Below are 17,534 nucleotides of genomic sequence, written 5' to 3' on the forward strand. Positions count from 1 at the left end.
CAAATGAATAAATAAATCTTTAAAAAATGATAATAAAAATAAAAGAGTAATACACCAATATTAAAAGAATAATACATTGAGATTAGGAATGATTTATTCCAAAAAGGCAAGGATTATACAGTATTAGCATATCTACTAATGTAATTAATATACCATTCATAGAATGAAGGAGAATGATCATACGGTCATTATTAATAGATATTTTTAAAATATTTGATAAAAACTAATTACCCATTTTGAGTGGTAACTGATTTTTGAAAGGAACTTCCTAAACTTATCAGTAGAGTTATTATATTATTATTTTAATTCCCTAAACATTTGTTTGATGATCATAGTAGGTACACTGATTAAAGTATTAAAAATGATAACAGTCCTACTAAAGTGTTTTAGGATGGATAATCAGTCAGAAATCACAGCCTCTTTAGGACAGCTTAAGACAGTGCAATAGTCAGATTAAAATTTTCATCACCTATGATGTTAGGCTTTATTTCAAATGTTGGTGAGAAGATGGGTGTGTGCCCGTATGCTGTGTATGTCTATAAACCACTGAGCGGAACTTTACGGACCGTTTACACCTACCCCTTTTTTTGCAGTATATCAGAGAAGCAGGGAAATGTTCCCCCAGCTAGAAATATTAATAAAGCAGAAATAAATTGTGCAAGTGAAAACTAGAGCCCAGAACTGGATGCTCTTCTTAGCAAATGTAGTAAGTACCTTCTTTCGGGGGAATGACTGATAATTGAATTTTGCCTGGTTATCTTCTGGCAATAATTGCCTTAAAATTGTCAGTTTGGTGTTTGTTAAGCCCCAGTTGTTACATGAGCAGTATTGTGATGGGTATTTACAGACGTAACCTTGGATAGAATCGGGTCCGTGCCTCCCAGAATGAACCATATTATGAACTATGTTACAAGGTATGACTTTCAGGGGGCAGTGGGTTCAGGGAGGTGACGACATCAGAGCCAGCCTTTTGTAGGGTAAGTAGGATTTCCACACGTGGAGAGGAGAAGGAAGAGCTTCCCAGACTAGAACAGTGCCAACTAAGGCATGGAGGCAGGAGCTGCTAGAAGGTATGTTTATATAATTGAGTGGTGCTCAGACCTAGCCAAGGGTTAGTGTTACTTGAAAACTTTGTTAAAAAAAAAAAGAGAGAGAGAGAAGAAATAAAAAGTGAAAGAAGCACTCCAGGCCTCCCACCATGGAGATCTAATTTAGTGAGGGAGAGATAAGGCCAAGACACGTTGTTTTTTGGGTTGTTTTCTTTTTTTAAGATTTATTTATTTATTTATTTGAGAGAGAGAGAGAGAGAGAGAGCAGGGAGAGGGAGAGAATCTCAAGCAGGCTCCCTACTGAGCGGGGAGCCAGCCGCGGGGCTTGATCTCACAGTCCTGAGATCATGATCTGAGCGAAAACCAAAAGTCAGTCGCTCAACCTACTGAGCCACCCAGGCGCCCCTAGACACATATTTTTCTAAAATCCCCATGGATGATTCTGATGCACAGAGTGGATACTGTGCTATGGTCTAGTATGTGACAAGTCTGTAAGGGTTATGGAGATACTATGGGATATGCTGCTGGAAAGATATATCGGAGCCAGTGATAACTGAGTAACACTATTTGGTTTTTGTTTGCTTCTTTTTTTTAAATTTCTGTTACGTCACTACCATTCCTCCATTAGATATCAACCAGATATCCCTTACACAAAATTTGACCTCTTGTGTGAATTCAAAACAAAACCTATTAAACGAGATGAGGAGGAGGAACCAGTCAAGAATCTTGTTTCAGTAAGATATTACTGTATAATTTCCCCCAAAACTTAAAACAAAAATCATTTTATTATCACTTACAATCCTGTGAGTTGACTGGACTCAGCTGGGCAGTTCTGCTCCCTAGGACATTGGCAGGGGCGGGCCACAGTCATCTGGCAGATCGGTCCAACTTGAATGTCCAAGATGGCTCATTCGCATCACTTTCATCTGAGAATTCAGCTGGGGCTGTCCTCTGGAACATCTTCGTGGGCTTCTCACTGCATGGCATTTGGACTCCAGAGGAAGCATCTCAAAAGCAAGCATTCAAAAAGGCCCAGACTACTGGATGCCTGGCTGGCTCAGTCAGTGGAGTTTGTGACTGACTTTTGATCTCGGGGTTGTGAGTTCAAGCCCCACGTTGGGTGTAGAGATTACTTAAAAATAAAATCTTTAAAAAAAAAAAAAGGCCCAGACTACTAGGCTTCTTCCAACCTAGTTTTGGTAGTTCAGATACATTCTGTTAGTTTAGTCGACCGACTCACTTAGACCAATTTAAGTCACAATGGAATGTGACTTAAACTCTGTCTCTTTCTTTTTTATGATTTTTAAAATTTATTTATTTGAGAGAGAGAGCGGGAGGGAAAGGAGGAGAGAATCAGAGGGAGAAGCAGACTCCACGCTGAGCACAGAGCCTGACGTGGGGCTCAGTCTCACAACCACGAGATCATGATCTGAGCCGAAACCAAGAATCTTAACACTTAACCGACTGAGCCACCCAGGTGCCCCAGACTCCATCTCTTGCTGGGAAGAGCAGCGTGCGTCTACAAGGAAGGAAGTAGATGGCAATCATGTTCTGGAGAATTGCGCCTGCGATCTGAATGCACCAAGTACTACAGCATCAAAATACATAAAGGAGAATTGTAGGAAATTTAGATAGATGTCAACAAAAGTGCAATTAGACAAAACAATAAGTAAGGATAAAAGGAACCTGAATAATATAAAATGCTTATGTAGATTTATGTATTGAATTCCTTATCTGACAGTAAAGAATATTCCTTTATTTCAGGCATCCATAGAATCTCTGCTCCCCCCCAAAAGAGAAGCACTTGAACCCCTCTATACTGGTCTGTTTCCTGGCCTCTCAGCGTTGCAGAAATAGTTAATGGTGGTGTTTGTTTCATCTGTTACCACACACTGCTCTTGTGTTAAGTGAGGTTCTTCCTATTGGGGAATCCTATCCTCTGGATGACTTTTTTTACACATAGTATAAACAATTGAGTTATACATTCTCTCTTAAGTTCTTGGTTTCTGGGGCACCTGGGTGGCTCAGTTGGTTAAGCGACTGCCTTCGGCTCAGGTCATGATCCCGGAGTCCTGGGATGGAGTCCCACATCGGGCTCCCGGCTCAGTGGGGAGCCTGCTTCTCCCTCTGACCTTCTCCCCTCTCATGCTGTTTCTCTCTCTCTGTCAAATAAATAAATAAACAAAATCTTTAAAAAAAAAGTTAAGTTCTTGGTTTCTTATTTGTTTTCTGAAAAGAGTGGCATTGGGGGCTTTATTTTGATTCTCCACAGTCTCATGATACGAGTAGTTTTGACTTGTTCTGGGTGCTCTTTATACTTCAAGGTCAACATCCAGCAACCACTGGAATCCTCTTGTAATTTCCCAATAATGCTGACGTAGGAACTGAGCTGGAATCCTTGCCAACACTTGTTTTCCATGTATTGTTTTTTTTTTAAAGCCCCTTCAGAAAAAAAATAATAGTGTTAAGATCCATGTTTTTTTTAAATCTTTGCTTTGCTTTCTGAAACTCAGTTATTTTACCCTCCTCGTAAGAATCTAGAGTCTGAGGTGGGAACCCAGGTTGTGGGGATGATGTCATTTCCTGGCCCGTCAGTGATGAATCTGAGTTACTTACTGCTTCTGTCTCAGTGTCCCCGTATGATGCCAGGCACTCTTTCTGAACTGGCATTAAACCGGCTGAGATGAGAAGTTTAAGCAACCAGCCATCTTCCTCAGTAACAGTCCGATCCGTTTGCCATTGCAGGTCGTCACGCTGTGGTACAGAGCTCCAGAAGTCTTGCTTCAGTCCAGCTACGCCACCCCTGTGGACCTCTGGAGTGTTGGCTGCATATTTGCAGAAATGTTTCGTAGAAAGTAAGACATGCCTTTTGTTTCACTCTGTCTTCCTTAGAAAGAGACTTTTTGGGTCTTCGATAATTTAAGTGGCAGCGTAGCATTTCTCTTGCAAGTAAGGTCATGATATATAGATATATAGATATCCAGATCCACCTGCTTCGGGCTACCACGCCCAAGCCTGTCCTGGAAACGCTTTCTCAGTCCTGATTAGTGTAGTTCTGTGGGACTCTAACTTCCAGCTCTTGGAAACTCTGTTTGGAAAGAAACATGCCATTGTTCTTACAACTTATTTTTGTTGGTGATGATAGGACCTAGAAATATCCTCAAGGTGGACCTTGTGCACAGGAGAAGGACCAGGGCTATTACATGTATGGAAATTTGGATGGTGAGGATAGTTGTTTACCCAGAATATTCAGACTGAAAAGGACAAGGCAAGGAAGATGTCAGCCCTGCTTCAGGATGCTGTAAATGCTGTCAGCATGAGGAGAGATTAGGCATATTCAGGCACGACAGAGAGCAAAACAAGGACCAGGGATATAGAAATGACAGAAGTAAAGGTTTTTTGCTCAGACGTGGGAAAATCTAATATTAGACAGTTATCTGAAGAGAAGATTGGGGTTCGTGAAAATAGTGCATTCTCATTGGGTGTCCAAGAAGAAACTGGACCACCACACATTGGAGGTGTTTTCTGTGGCATTAATAAGAGTGCGTGGGTGGGCGGCGTGACCTCCGGGGACCTCTGACTCTGAGAGTCTGTGATTCATTTGTTTGATTTTCAGGTCACAAGAAATAGCCAAACAGTATAATAAAGATCTGCCCAGAAAATAATCCATACCTGGGTACTAAATTCAGCAAATCAAAATTAAGCAGAGAACCTCTTCATAATCTATTAACTCCTTGTTTTCTATTTTTATTTCCATGGGAAACATGAGTTGGAAAGTTGAGTATATTCCTATTGCACATGTTATGTTCAAAATGTCAGCTACATGGTAGCTCACAAGGAAAAGAAGTGATTGGCCATTCCTTCCTTGCCTGTCTGTTTGTTCTTTTGTTTTAGCCAAATGAAGTTTGGTGCATGTCATAAATTTTGGGACCTATTTTTAGAACTCAGCATTGTTTAATATGTAGCTCACAGGAGGGGATCATGCCAGAGAAATCAGAGTACATAGATGTTCTGTGCTGGCCTACTGTGTGCCAAGTACAGGACCAAACCTCTTCCCTTCTGTTACTTTTTATGCCTCCCCATGGAAGATAACTGAGATGCAGTGATAAATTTATTTGTCTAACATCAAGCAGCTAAAAAGTAGCAGGGGTACTGGTCCAAATGAAGTCTTGTGCGTTTTAATCCAGTGTTGTTTTTCTACCAAGGAGGGAGGAGAAAAAGTAATATTGAATTCAGCTTCAATGTTTGCCAAACAGGCTAAATAAGTGGTTTGGAAGTGTAGTTCTTGGACCAACAACATCAGCATCTCTAAAGACTTTGGTTAGAAATGCAAATTCCCACCTCCCACGGCCCACTGGATCAGAAGTTCTTGGGCTGGGGCTCAGCAGCCTGTGTTTGAACAAGCCCTTGAGGTGATCCTAATTCACCCTTGAGGGTAAGAACCACTGGGTTGGATGACAGGATCACCAGGGATGAGCAATCTTTAAATGCGCAACTCCCAGACCTCTCCCTTAGAGATTCTGATTCATAACTGGGCTGGGGCCAGGCATTCTTGTTTTTAAAAGCACCTCATGTAATTCTTTTCATCAGACAAGTGTAGAAAACATTGGGTTAAAGGATTATGGTCAGGAGTGCCTGGGTGGCTCAGTCAGTTAAGCCTCCGACTCTTAATTTGGACTCAGGTCATGATCTCAGGGTTGTGAGATCAAGCCCCGCGGCTGGCTCCCCGCTTGGCTGGGAGTCTGCTTATCCCTCTCCCCCTGATCCCCCCACCAGCCTGCTCGAGGGTGTACACGTGCTCTCTCTCCCGATCTCTCTCTCTCTCTCAGATAAATAAATAAAATATTTTTAAAAAATAAAGGATTATGGTCAGAACAGAAAATAAGCGGGGTGGAAGTCAGGACAGTCATTCTAGTTCATCCCATAAATAAGTTCATTCAGCTGAGAGCTGATTAGAGAAATGTATCTTAGAATTATATTTATATATCTAGAATTGTCCTCAAATACAAAGATTGAGTCCTTCTTTTGTAATGGGAGGAAAGCGGTCAGTTATTTTTCAATAGTATAAGACTTGAATACCAGCCACTCTTGACGATAAAACCAATATTTTCCTGAAAGATGTTAAAAGAAAATAAAATTTAAAATATGTAGTGTTAGGCATTTACTAGTAAGGAATTTGCTGTATTTCTAAGGATAGCTAGTCACTACTTATGGAACAATTGCAAGCTGAATTTTCACTTTATAGCATTAAAACATTTTCCCACTGAAGTGGCCCAGTCTAGCTTGCAGAATCCTATATAACCTGGAATATATATGAAACGTTATTTGTGCTAATTCATCAAACCCTATTTTCTGTTTGTAACATTTTTTCTATGGAAAAATTCATTCTCTGTTCCAATCCAAGAGGACAAGGATACCCTTCTCCTCACCCCAGCACGGGGAAGGGGGGACTCAATGTTGGAGGCTCAGGGAAAGACTCCTTTCATGATGGCAGCTAGAGCTGAGAAAGTGAGGTGGTGGGTAGAGACCCATTGGCTCTTTAGATGTGCACAAAAGAAAGTTACCCTCTCTCGGAGCCTTGCGTAGAGGTAGTAAATTGAGAATTAATTGCCTGAAGGAGGAAGCAATATCAGAATCCAGGCCCATGTGCCTTTATGGCTGAAGGAGAATGAATCCAGGCCTACCACACATCATTCCTGGGCTGGGTGCCCTGTCTCCTAGGTAGTTCCTGCTGGTTTGGCTTTGACCTTGAATATGGCCGTGGAATCTGACCCTTGTTCCTGCTCTGTTCATGTTTGGTATTTCCTATGATAACACCAAGATATCTGAATGTGCATGCTTCTTACTCATGCCAGATGAGTTCTGGGGTCCAGCCCCCAGCTTGACCTGATTCTAGCTTGACTCCTGAGTCCGTGTTGGCACATCTATTGCAGTGTCCAGCTGAGAATTTACAAGCCATAGATTCTGAAAGCAGACTCCCTCATTACCTTAGGCTAACCCTAAATCAGAGAATCGTGGCATGTGTCCACTCTGGGTTCCTACTTGTTACTATGGCAATATTTCCCAAATGTTGTCATCTTTTTTAACACCTTCATGGTTTTTGCCATATTCTTGAAACAACTATACTTACATAATTTTTTACCCTAAACAATTTATCTTTTCTTAATTGAAGTATAATTGACATACAATATTATATTAGTTTCAGATGTACAACCTAGTGATTGAACATTCATGTGTGTTACAAAGCAGTCACAATTTAAATCTAGCTACTATTTGTCACCATTCAAAGTTGTGGGAATACCTCATTTTATTGTGCTTTGCAGATACTGCATTTTTTACAAATTAAGGTTTGTGGCGATCCTGACTCAAGCAAGTCTGTCAGCAACATTTTTCCAACAGCATTTGCTTATGAATTCATGTCTCTGTCACATTTTGGTAGTTCTTGCAGTATTTCAAACTTTTTCATTATTACCATGTTTGTTATGGTGATCTATGATCAGTGATTATGACTCACTAAAAACTCATGATGGTTAGCGTTTTTTAGCAATAAAGTATTTTTAATTAAGGTATATACATGGGTTTTTTTTAGACATAGTGCTATTTATTGCACACTTAATAGACAAGAGCATATGTAAAAACATGACTCTGACATGCCCTAGGAAACCAAAAAATTCATTTGATTTCCTTTACTGATACTCACTTTATTATAGTGGTCTGGAACCAAACCCGCAATATCTCCGAGATTTGCCTGTATTTCATTTATTTCTGCTCTCATCTTTATTATTACCTTCCTCCTACTAACTTTAGGCTTTGTTCTTTTTCTGTTCCTTTAGCTTGTTCTTGAGGTGTAGTAGACCTGTATCACTGTAAAATTCTGTCATAGAGGGGCGCCTGGGTGGATCAGTCGGTTAAGCGTCTGCCTTCGGCTCAGGTCATGGTCCCAGGGTCCTGGGATCGAGCCCCCCGCATCGGGCTCCCTGCTCGGCGGGAAGCCTGCTTCTCCCTCTCCCACTCCCCCTGCTTGTGTTCCCTCTCTCGCTGTGTCTTTCTCTGTCAAATGAATAAATTAAATCTTTTAAAAAATAAATAAATAAAAAATAATAAAAGCACTACATTTTTACTCCCTCCCATCCATGTTTTAGTTTTTGACGTTATATTTTACATATTATTTTGTGTGTTCCTCGACTAATTATTATGGCTCTAGGTGATTTTACTACTTTTGCCTTTTAACCTTCATACTAGCTATGTAGGTGGTTGATCCACTACCTTTACTATAAATTTACCTTTACCAGTGAGATTTTTTTCTTTCATAATTTTCTTTTCTAGTTATGCCATTTTCTTTGCCATTTAAAGAAATCTCTTTAACATTTCTTGTAAAGCCAGTTTGCTGTTGATAAGCTCCTTTAGCTTTTGCTTATCTGAAAAACTCTTTATCTCTCCTTCTATTCTGAATAATAATCTTGCTGGGTAGAGTATTCTTGGTTGTCAGATTTTCCCTTTTAGCACTTTGAATATACCTGTAAAGTTTCTGCTGAAAAATCAGCTCATAGTCTTATGGGGGTTCCCATGTTCATAACTAGTTGTTTCTCACTTGTTGCTTTTAAGATTCTCTCTTTAACTGTTGATACTTTGAATATAATATGTCTTGGTGTGGATCTCTTTGAGTTCATATTATTTAGGACTCTGTGTGCTTCCTGGACTTGGATGTCTTTTCCTTTACCAGGTTAGGGAAGATTTTAGCCTTTTTTTTTTTTTTTTTTTCAAATAGGTTTTCTGTCCCTTTCTGTCTCTTTTCTCCTTCTAGGATCCCCATAATATGAATGTTAGTATACTTGATGGTGCCCCAGAGGTCCCTTAAACTATCCTCATTTTTTCCTCATTATTTTTTCTTTTTGCTGTTCCAGTTGGGTAATTTCCACTTGCCTTGTCGTCCAGATCACTGATCGATTCTTCTGTATCCTCTAATCTGCTGTTGATTCCCTCTAATGTATTTTTCATTTCAGTTACTGTATTCTTCAGCTCCAGTTGGTTCTTTTTTATATTTTTAGACAATTTGCTTTTTTAGCCTCATCCAAAGCAAAAATACGTAAAATCACAGATTTGATGAGCCAGTTATTTATTTGTCTAGTGCACACTCAAATAAATATATAACCATTAAAATTATTGAGAAACTTAGTCCATGTTCAACCCCTAAAATCATCTCTCTCACATATCACCAGTAGTATATGTCACATGTTGGAAACTTTGTAACCGGTGTTTAATTTAGTCTACAAACAACTTACTGGGTGGCCACTATGTGCAAGACCCTTTTCTAGAGAGAGAAATTAAATCCTAGTGGGGAAGAGAGGCATTGCATGCATGATTAGTTGATTAGCCTCAGCCAGGGTAAGTGCTATGAAGAAGCATGGGGTTCTGTGAACAGGTGTAATGAGAAGACTGTTTCCCGGAGAGGGAAAGAGGTTTCTCAGTGTAAGGCCAGAAGTCAGGATTAACCTTCCTCAGAGGTCACATCCTAGTTGTTTATATAAAATCATTGAGGAATAAGCATTTCTGTATTAGTAAGGCCCTTCTCCATAACCTGGAGAGAAAAATAAGAAACAAAGGGAGGTAACACTTGTCTGTCATGTGACAGACCCAGGACCAGGCCCTTCACATGCATTATCTCAGTAAACCCACATTCTGTGGACTATTATCCAGAGTTTCCAGATGACGAACCAAAGTCTTCTGCAAGGAGAGGAAATAACTTGTCCATGGGCACACAGATCTTAAATGGCAGAGCCAAATTTGAACCCAGGTCTGCCTGACTCTGTACCCTTTGATTTTTTTTTTTTCCCCTGTCATGTTTCTGCCCTTGCTGTTGTTTTACCTACTAGGTTATATTTTTATCTGGAATGTTTTCTGCATTATTGCAGAGTAGCAACAGTGACATTTTAGAAAGGTCGAGAAGCAAACCATACGTTTAACAGCTTTGATTTCCAGTCTCTCCTATATTAGAAAGGTTGACTAATTCTCTGTGATATGAAGGGTTGCCAGGGAGTTGTAATACTATCTGTCTCTGTTATCTGGGTTTAATCATTGCCACCAGTGACTTCAGTGGCTGCTACAAAATGGATAAGAATTGAAGTTTTTTATCTTCCTCCTTTAGCTCTTTGCCTATGGGTGGTCCATCTGAACTCCACATTGAGTTACAGTTTAATACTAAAAAACATTGCCATGAATTTGGTCAGTAGACAACTAGTCAGGTTGAAGGATGACATGAGATGGGATAGGATGGATGGATGGAGGGATGGATGAGATAGATTGATTTTTAACTTGATAGCAAATTAAATTCACAGTTGCTCGCTATCCAGGTTATCTTGTGCTCCTGCTCGGAACTCTTGTCTGTGGTTTGAAAGTTATGGGGTTTTCCAAGTTATAGCAAACTCATAAAAAGAACATGCACGTTTAAAAAATAAAGCATGCTAATTCTTTGAAAAGAAAAAAAACCTAATTCTAAAACTAGTTCTTTGAATATGGAGATTGTGGTAAGCAGATAGTAATTCTTAGAAGTTCTGAATTGCTAACTCTACTGATCCCTAGCTAAGAAATGCCAAATGCCACCGGGAAGAATATAATAAATGCAGTCCCTGTTGGAAGGAAACAAACAAGACTTCATGGTTATATTATCCCATGTATGGTGGCCTCTCTAGGCTTGTCGTCATTGATTTCTATGAATTAAACACCCAGTAGCTGAGAAACTGACAGTGAAACTGTCCTTTGTGGCTGAGTGGTCTGTGAACAAATGTCTTTGAAATGTCACTGAGTGCTTTGCCAGTTTTCTCATTGGTTACTATGTTGGTGTTTCCTCTTATTTGAGTGCTCTCTTCAGTGACATCAGTAAAATGAGGTCCTTAACTGACCTGAACAGGAAGGCACCAGAAGGCAAGCCCTAGCCTGTGAGTGGAAACCTGTCGCCTCGGGTTAGGTCAGAACACATGTATGGAAACCAGGGCACTGCGCAGGACCTTGAGATTTCTTACGTCTTCTGGGATGCTTTCCTAGGCCTTTTTTTTTTTTTTTTTTTTTTTCCCTTTAAAGAACCAACCAAATAGGAAGAATTTTAAAGAAGCATGTTCTTGAGTAAGGAAATACCCAAGATGGTACTTAGGAAAAGAACTGGTCTTGGTTGAATAATGCATGAGGGTAGTTCTAAGAGTGAATGGGTACTTTTTAATGTAATCGATGTTGATTTCTCTTATTCTTTTCTGAAAAATTTTTCAAAGATTTTATTTATTTATTTGTCAGAGAGAGAGCACAAGCAGGGAGAGTGGCAGGCAGAGGGAGAAGCAGGCTCCCTGCTGAGCAAGGAGCTGATGTGGGGCTTGATCCTGGGACCCTGGGATCATGACCCCAATCGAAGGCAGATGCTTAACTGACTGAACCACCCAAGCGCCCCATGATTTCTCTTATCCTTAATATGTATCTTACTTTAACATGAATTTGAAAAAACATTTGTTTTCATGATGTATACTGAGAAGCCAGCATCAGGCATGGCCCTTCCCTGTTAGGGCAGCTCGGCGGGACTCCAGTGTCCCAACCCGCTGCCACTCCAGTCTGGCACCCTAGGACTGCCTGTTCTGCGGTCTTCTCTGCAAACTAGATTCTGTCTTTATAGGACCCTTCCTGCCAATTCTGCCATCATGTCCTTCCCTCCAACTGCCCAAGTCATCGCTTCCCTTTTACTGACAATTACGGGTCTGTGACTTCTCCCCATGGTCTTCTCCCTGTTCTGAGCAACATGCTTCCCCCTTCTCTGGTTCCCCCAACTCCTATTAACCCCTTCCACTCTGTCCCTTGGAATCCCTGTTCTGAGCCACGGTTGCCCCTCTTCACTGAACTGTTCCTCGAAATCTCCTTCTTCAGGCCCTTTTCTGTCAATGCTCTAGTCCTCTCAGAAAAGGACTGGGATATTCTTGGCCATCTGGTGCCAAGGGCACTATTCTGCCAAAGCCTCTCGGCTTCTTTTTGCCACCCTCTCCCCCTTCTGTCTCCCCCACCTTAATTACATCACCTGTCACATAGAGAACCAGTGATTTTTTTTTTTTTTTTTTGAAACATAGAGCTTTTGTGTAAGCATAGTCGCTTTTTTAAAGCTACTCCAGGGTAAGAAGAACTGTTACTGATGGAAGTCTCAAGACCCTGAGATCATGACCTGAGCCGAAATCAAGAGTTGGGTCCTTAACAGACTGAGCCACCCAGGCGCCCCCTTCTCTCCCTTTTCAAAGAAGGATGCATTCTCCCCCCTTACAAGATGAGTCCTTTGACTTGTGTTCTTGATGCTACGCTGCTTCTGGACCCCCCCCCCAGCCCCCCATCCACCATCCCCTTCTGATTTGCCACTTCAGAATCTCCCTGTCCACTAGCTTTTGTGACTCCATCCTAGAAAGGACCTCACTCCCCCTTTCCATGCCCTCAGTCTTTCTCCTTCCCTTTATGGCCAAACTTCTAAAAAGAACAGGGTCTCTACACACAGCCTCCACTTCTTCACCATGTGCTGTTCCTTAAATCCTTCCATTGATAAAAATGATAGATAATAGTTACTAGGCACTTGCTGTGAGCTATATTCAGTGCCTCAAAATGCATAATTTCATTTAAATCTCAGAATAACCTCAGGGGATACCGTTGTCCCCCATTTTACAGGTAAGAAAACTGAGGCCCGAAAAGGTTAAGTAGTACAGAGTACCACAGCTAGTGAATGATGCGGAGAGGCTCTGAACGCAGGCTTATCTGACCGCACCATCCTCCTGGCAGTCCCATCTGCTGCCTTCGGAACTGATAGGGACCATCTCTCCATTCTCCCCTTGCTCCGTGTCTTCAGCATCTGAATCTTGTGACCACTGATTCCATTAAACCCTCCCTGCCCTTGCTGTTGGTGAAGAGCACACTGCTGGGTGCCTCTGCCTTTACCTCTGTTACCGGCTCTTCTGCTTTCTCTCCCAAACCTAGATGTTCCCGAAGACTGTCTGTCTAGATCAGATGCAAATGGGTCCCAGAGCCACGTTTCAGTTCCCTGATGGACTGACGCTCCACCGACCATCTCACAGAAATGCTACCTTCACCAGACCCCCAAACCAGCAATTCCTCTCGCCATTTCTTTTCCTGTTAATGGAACCCACATCCCCCCAGTTACCCAGCTGCGTCCCTAAAGTCACTTGGGATCCTCCTCATCCTTCTCATATATCCAAGATCCCGTGGATCCTGTCTGCACAGGATCCCTCAGACCTCGACTTCCATTACCTCAGTTTGGCCCTTAACAGCCGAAAGCAGTAACCTGGCAGCCTGCTTTCCTGTCTCCTGCCTCTTCATGGATTTAGCATAAGTTCATCTTCCTGTTGTCACCCCTTTGCAAAAACTTATGAAAACCGGTGTAGGATCCTTGGCTCTCAAGACCTTCTAAATAAGCCCCACCTCTCTTCTGGCCTCAGCACATACTCCTCTCCAAAATGTAACTGTATGTTAGTGAAAATGACTTACCTTTTGACTCCAAAATTTTGACTCCAAAAGCCTCAAGGTTTTCCTCTTAGAACCCACACACTTCTCTTGACCTGGGTGCCCACCTGCCCCCTTCCATTTCCCAGAGCTACACGTAGAGGCTGCCTCCTCAGAAAGAGACCTGCTGCATTCTCCCCACCTTAGTGGCTCCTCAGCATTCTGGCTGGCCCTGTCTCGTGGCCACTTTCCTTCTGTGCACACAGGTTGTCTACCACAGCAGCAGTAATGATGTGATGCAGAGCAGTGTTCTTTCTTAGGAACCAGCTACTTCACTCTGCTTCAGCCCCTGCCTCCTCCTCTGTGACTGAAGGCAAGTCATCAACCTGGAGCTTCGTGTCTTTATCCATAAAAGGGAGAGCCCCAGTTAAGATACCACATCCATGGTGTTCAGACTCCTCTGGAGAGCTCGGGAGTTACCATCCTTTCTTGCTCCCACACTCAGTTTTATTCAGAGCAGCTTGATTTCATCTTTTTTATATATCGGGCTTCTGAGATTTACAAGGGTTTTTTAAAACATAGCAGTGGATACTGTCCAAGATTCATTCTAACTCTGGTATTGTTTGCTTCCGGGTAGAAGCGTGACTTGGTGATTTCTGGGACTCTCACCCATGTCTGTCACAGCTAACTCTTGCCGACAGAGCTTATTACATACCCTTGTACATGGTCAATTTAATCTCCCCAAGTGACTTGCCCCAGGATCCCACATCTGGTCACTGGCAGAGCTTGAACTCAGAGCTGTATGGCCTATAACAGCTACCCTGAATTGTAGCAAGAACACTAAAAATCAGAGAGGCATCGAGATCATAGAGGGTAGCATTACAACAGTCGGTGTGTGTGTGTGTTCATTCATGCCTCCCTCTCCATCCTGCTATTCTCTTTTTTAAACATTTAAATATATAAATATTCCATCCGTGAAGGTCTAAAGCCGCTGTATCCAATAGAAATATAACATGAGCCACAGTGGAATTTAAAATTTTCTAGTAGCCATCTTAAAAAAAGGCGAAAAGAAACAGGTAAAATTAGGTTTAATCATATATTCTATTTAACACAATATATCCAAAATATTATTTCAATATGTAATGAATATTTTAAAAATGTGAATGAAATATTTTACATTCTTCAGAATTGGTCTTCAGAGTCGAGTGGTGTATTTGCACTTATAGCCCATGTCAGTTCAGACTTGCCACATTTCAAGTGCTCAGTAGTCACCTGGACTGGACCAGACCGCACAGGTCTAAACCATCAAATAGAAAGAAAGTAAAGAAAAAACAGACTGCTGTTTATTGGAAAGGGACGAAAAAATGAGTCAGTGTCCTTCTACCCGAGGCTCGTTGAATCTCAGTGAGGTTCCTCATTCTTCTTCCTCCTACGTTGTTTCTAGTTTGGTGGAGGCTATAAAAGTTGGGGTCCTTGTATGTAGAATTGAGAGAGTTGATGTTGATGCAGCTGCTTGGCCTTTGTCCCTGAATTGTGGCACTTGAACACCAACCTGTACGTGGGTTTGTCAGCGCCGGCAGATCGTCCCCACCGCATCCTCTTCTAAAATTGCTCTCACCTGGAGCCTCGACATCTCTGATCTCTCCACCTGCCACTTTCAGAAACAAGGACTGCTGAGGGCAGGAACAAATGAGGAGATTTAGACTCCAATTAGCTTTTTTAAAAGAAAAGAAAAATCTTTAACCACAAGGTAGAATAGTCTGGTTGCAAAAAATGCCAAGTGGCACAAAAGTATAAAAGTGAGTATTATCTTTTCTGCACTCTCATCCAAAATCCGCTTCCCAAAGATAACCCCCTGGATATACTTCCAGATCTCCTTTATTGCAAATTCATGCACATCTGTAAATGTATCTCACGGAGATGGGCTTACACTATACACCATACTCCTGAACGTTGCCTTATTCGCTTTATTTTATTATAATGTATTTTATCAGTTCATAGAGATCTAACTCATGTTTAAACTGCTGAATAATTGTTAGTTCATTTATTTCATAATTTAATTTCCCATTGATGGGCATTTAGGGGCTATTTGGTTTTGGTCTTACTGCAAACAAGTCTGCAGTAAAATCCTTGGGGTTATTTTGTGGAACATTTGTCCAAGTATTTCTGTATGGTGAATTCCAGAAGCAAAATTAGAGGGTCAGATAACATGCATATTTAAAATTCTGCTGACTAAAACAAATAGCCCTCCAAAAAGCTTCCATTAAACTCTGTTTTAAGTCTAAGGTGGGAGACAGGATTGAGGTTCTCAAAGATTAAGAAGCACTGTCAAGAGTAAAATAAGACAGGGGTGCCTAGGTGGCTCAGTCGGTTAAGCGTCTGCCTTCAGCTCAGGTCATGATCTCAAGGTCCTGGGATCGAGTCCCGCATCGGGCTCCCTACTCAGCAGGGAGTCTGCTTCTCCCTCTCCCTCTGCCCCTCACCCCCAGTTGTGTGTGCGTGCTTGCTGTCTTGCGCTCTCTCTCTCTCAAATAAATCAATAAAATCTTTAAAAAAAAAAAAAAGTAAAACACTACAGGGACTCATGTAAGCCCCAGCTATCTCCTCCATCCATATTTAAAAATAATATCAAGAGGGAAATACAAGTGTATATGGTAATTTTATAAAAGCTATTGTTATTAGCTTGGTTTGAAGCATAAGAGACCTCCTTCAACTGTAAAATGCACTGTGGGTTTCCTTTTATCAGTTGTGTAGTGATAGGGAAGAAATCCACCTCCTTTTGTCAGTTAAAAAAAAAAAAATTATCTTAAGATTAAAGTCCCAAGCAGTTTTTCAGACTTGTTTTTTTCCAGGGCACAGACAACATGAAGGTCATTCTGCAGAGCTCCAGAGCACCTCGGCTTGGAGAATAATATGTACTGAGTTGTGATCTTCCTTCCAGGCAGGACTTGGAACATGGCCCTGTCTTCACCTTGCCCTTCCTTCTTAGTCATCTTCTTCTCCAGACCTCAGGCATCTTTGCTTCAGATTTTGCCTTCCAGGTCTATTCATTGGATTTGTTTTGAAAGCGCTTGCATTAACAATACTCATGGTCTGCGTTCTACCTTGGTCATAAAGTCTCAGGTCTTCCTGGTCACATTTTTCTTTCTTTCTTTTTTTTTTTTTGTTAAGATTTTATTTATTTATTTGACAGAGAGAGACACAGTGAGAGAGGGAACACAAGCAGGGGAAGTGGGAGAGGGAGAAGCAGGCTTCCCGCTGAGCAGGGAGCCCGATGCGGGGCTCAATCCCAGGACCCTGGGATCATGACCTGAGCCGAAGGCAGATGCTTAATGACTGAGCCACCCAGGCGCCCCTGGTCACATCTTTCAACCATTGCTTTGGATGAAGATACTTGGTTTGAGACAAGAAGCCATCCACTTTTTTTTTTTTAAGATTTTATTTATTTATTTGAGAGAGAGAGAGTGAGAAAGAGAGAGTGCACGAGAGGGGGTAGGGTCAGAGGCAGAAGCAGACTCCCCACAGGGCAGGGAGCCTGATATAGGACTCCATCCTGGGACTCCAGGATCATGACCTGAGCCGAAGGCAGTCACTTAACCAACTGAACCACCCAGGTGCCTCTAGAAGCCATCCACTTTTTATTATAAAACACCAGCAGAAAAAACAGCTATTTTTGTACAGTGAGAGCCAGTTCTTACTAGTCTAATCTTTGGTTAGTGGCAAACTTGTCTTTGTTGTCCCCTGGCTCCCATGAACAGGAGGTGACTCCCAGCCCTGCAGAATGAAAAGTACCAGGCCTGTGCAGAATTACTTTAGCTGGAGTTTGGACCTCTGATCTGAGCTGCGTCTGGCCTTGGTAATTCCTTCAAAGCATAATGTTAACATTACATTTGTTGCTTTATAATATTCATACAGATTTACCAGATAGGACAGTAGACACAATAATGAAGACTACACGGTATTTGAGATAAATATAAATTCAGGAGATTTTATTATATACCTGAATAGTTTTCCAAA

The 17,534-nt window shown here is 41.6% G+C and overlaps 1 protein-coding gene across 4 annotated transcripts in view; it reads left to right on the top strand.

Moving 5' to 3' along the window:
* Positions 1–17,534, top strand: part of CDK6 (cyclin dependent kinase 6) — a 240,900-nt gene that overhangs the window by 166,599 nt on the left and 56,767 nt on the right. For all 4 annotated transcript variants that reach the window (XM_045864706.3, XM_045864708.3, XM_045864707.3 and 1 more), the window contains exon 5: positions 3,795–3,904. In XM_045864706.3, coding sequence (XP_045720662.1) covers positions 3,795–3,904 — 110 coding nt within the window. The remainder of the gene's footprint in view (positions 1–3,794; positions 3,905–17,534) is intronic.

The sequence above is a fragment of the Mirounga angustirostris genome, unplaced genomic scaffold, assembly GCF_029215605.1.
Source record: "Mirounga angustirostris isolate CCGP_5_RB_7025 unplaced genomic scaffold, mMirAng1.0.hap1 SCAF_12, whole genome shotgun sequence".
Lineage (NCBI taxonomy): Eukaryota > Metazoa > Chordata > Mammalia > Carnivora > Phocidae > Mirounga > Mirounga angustirostris.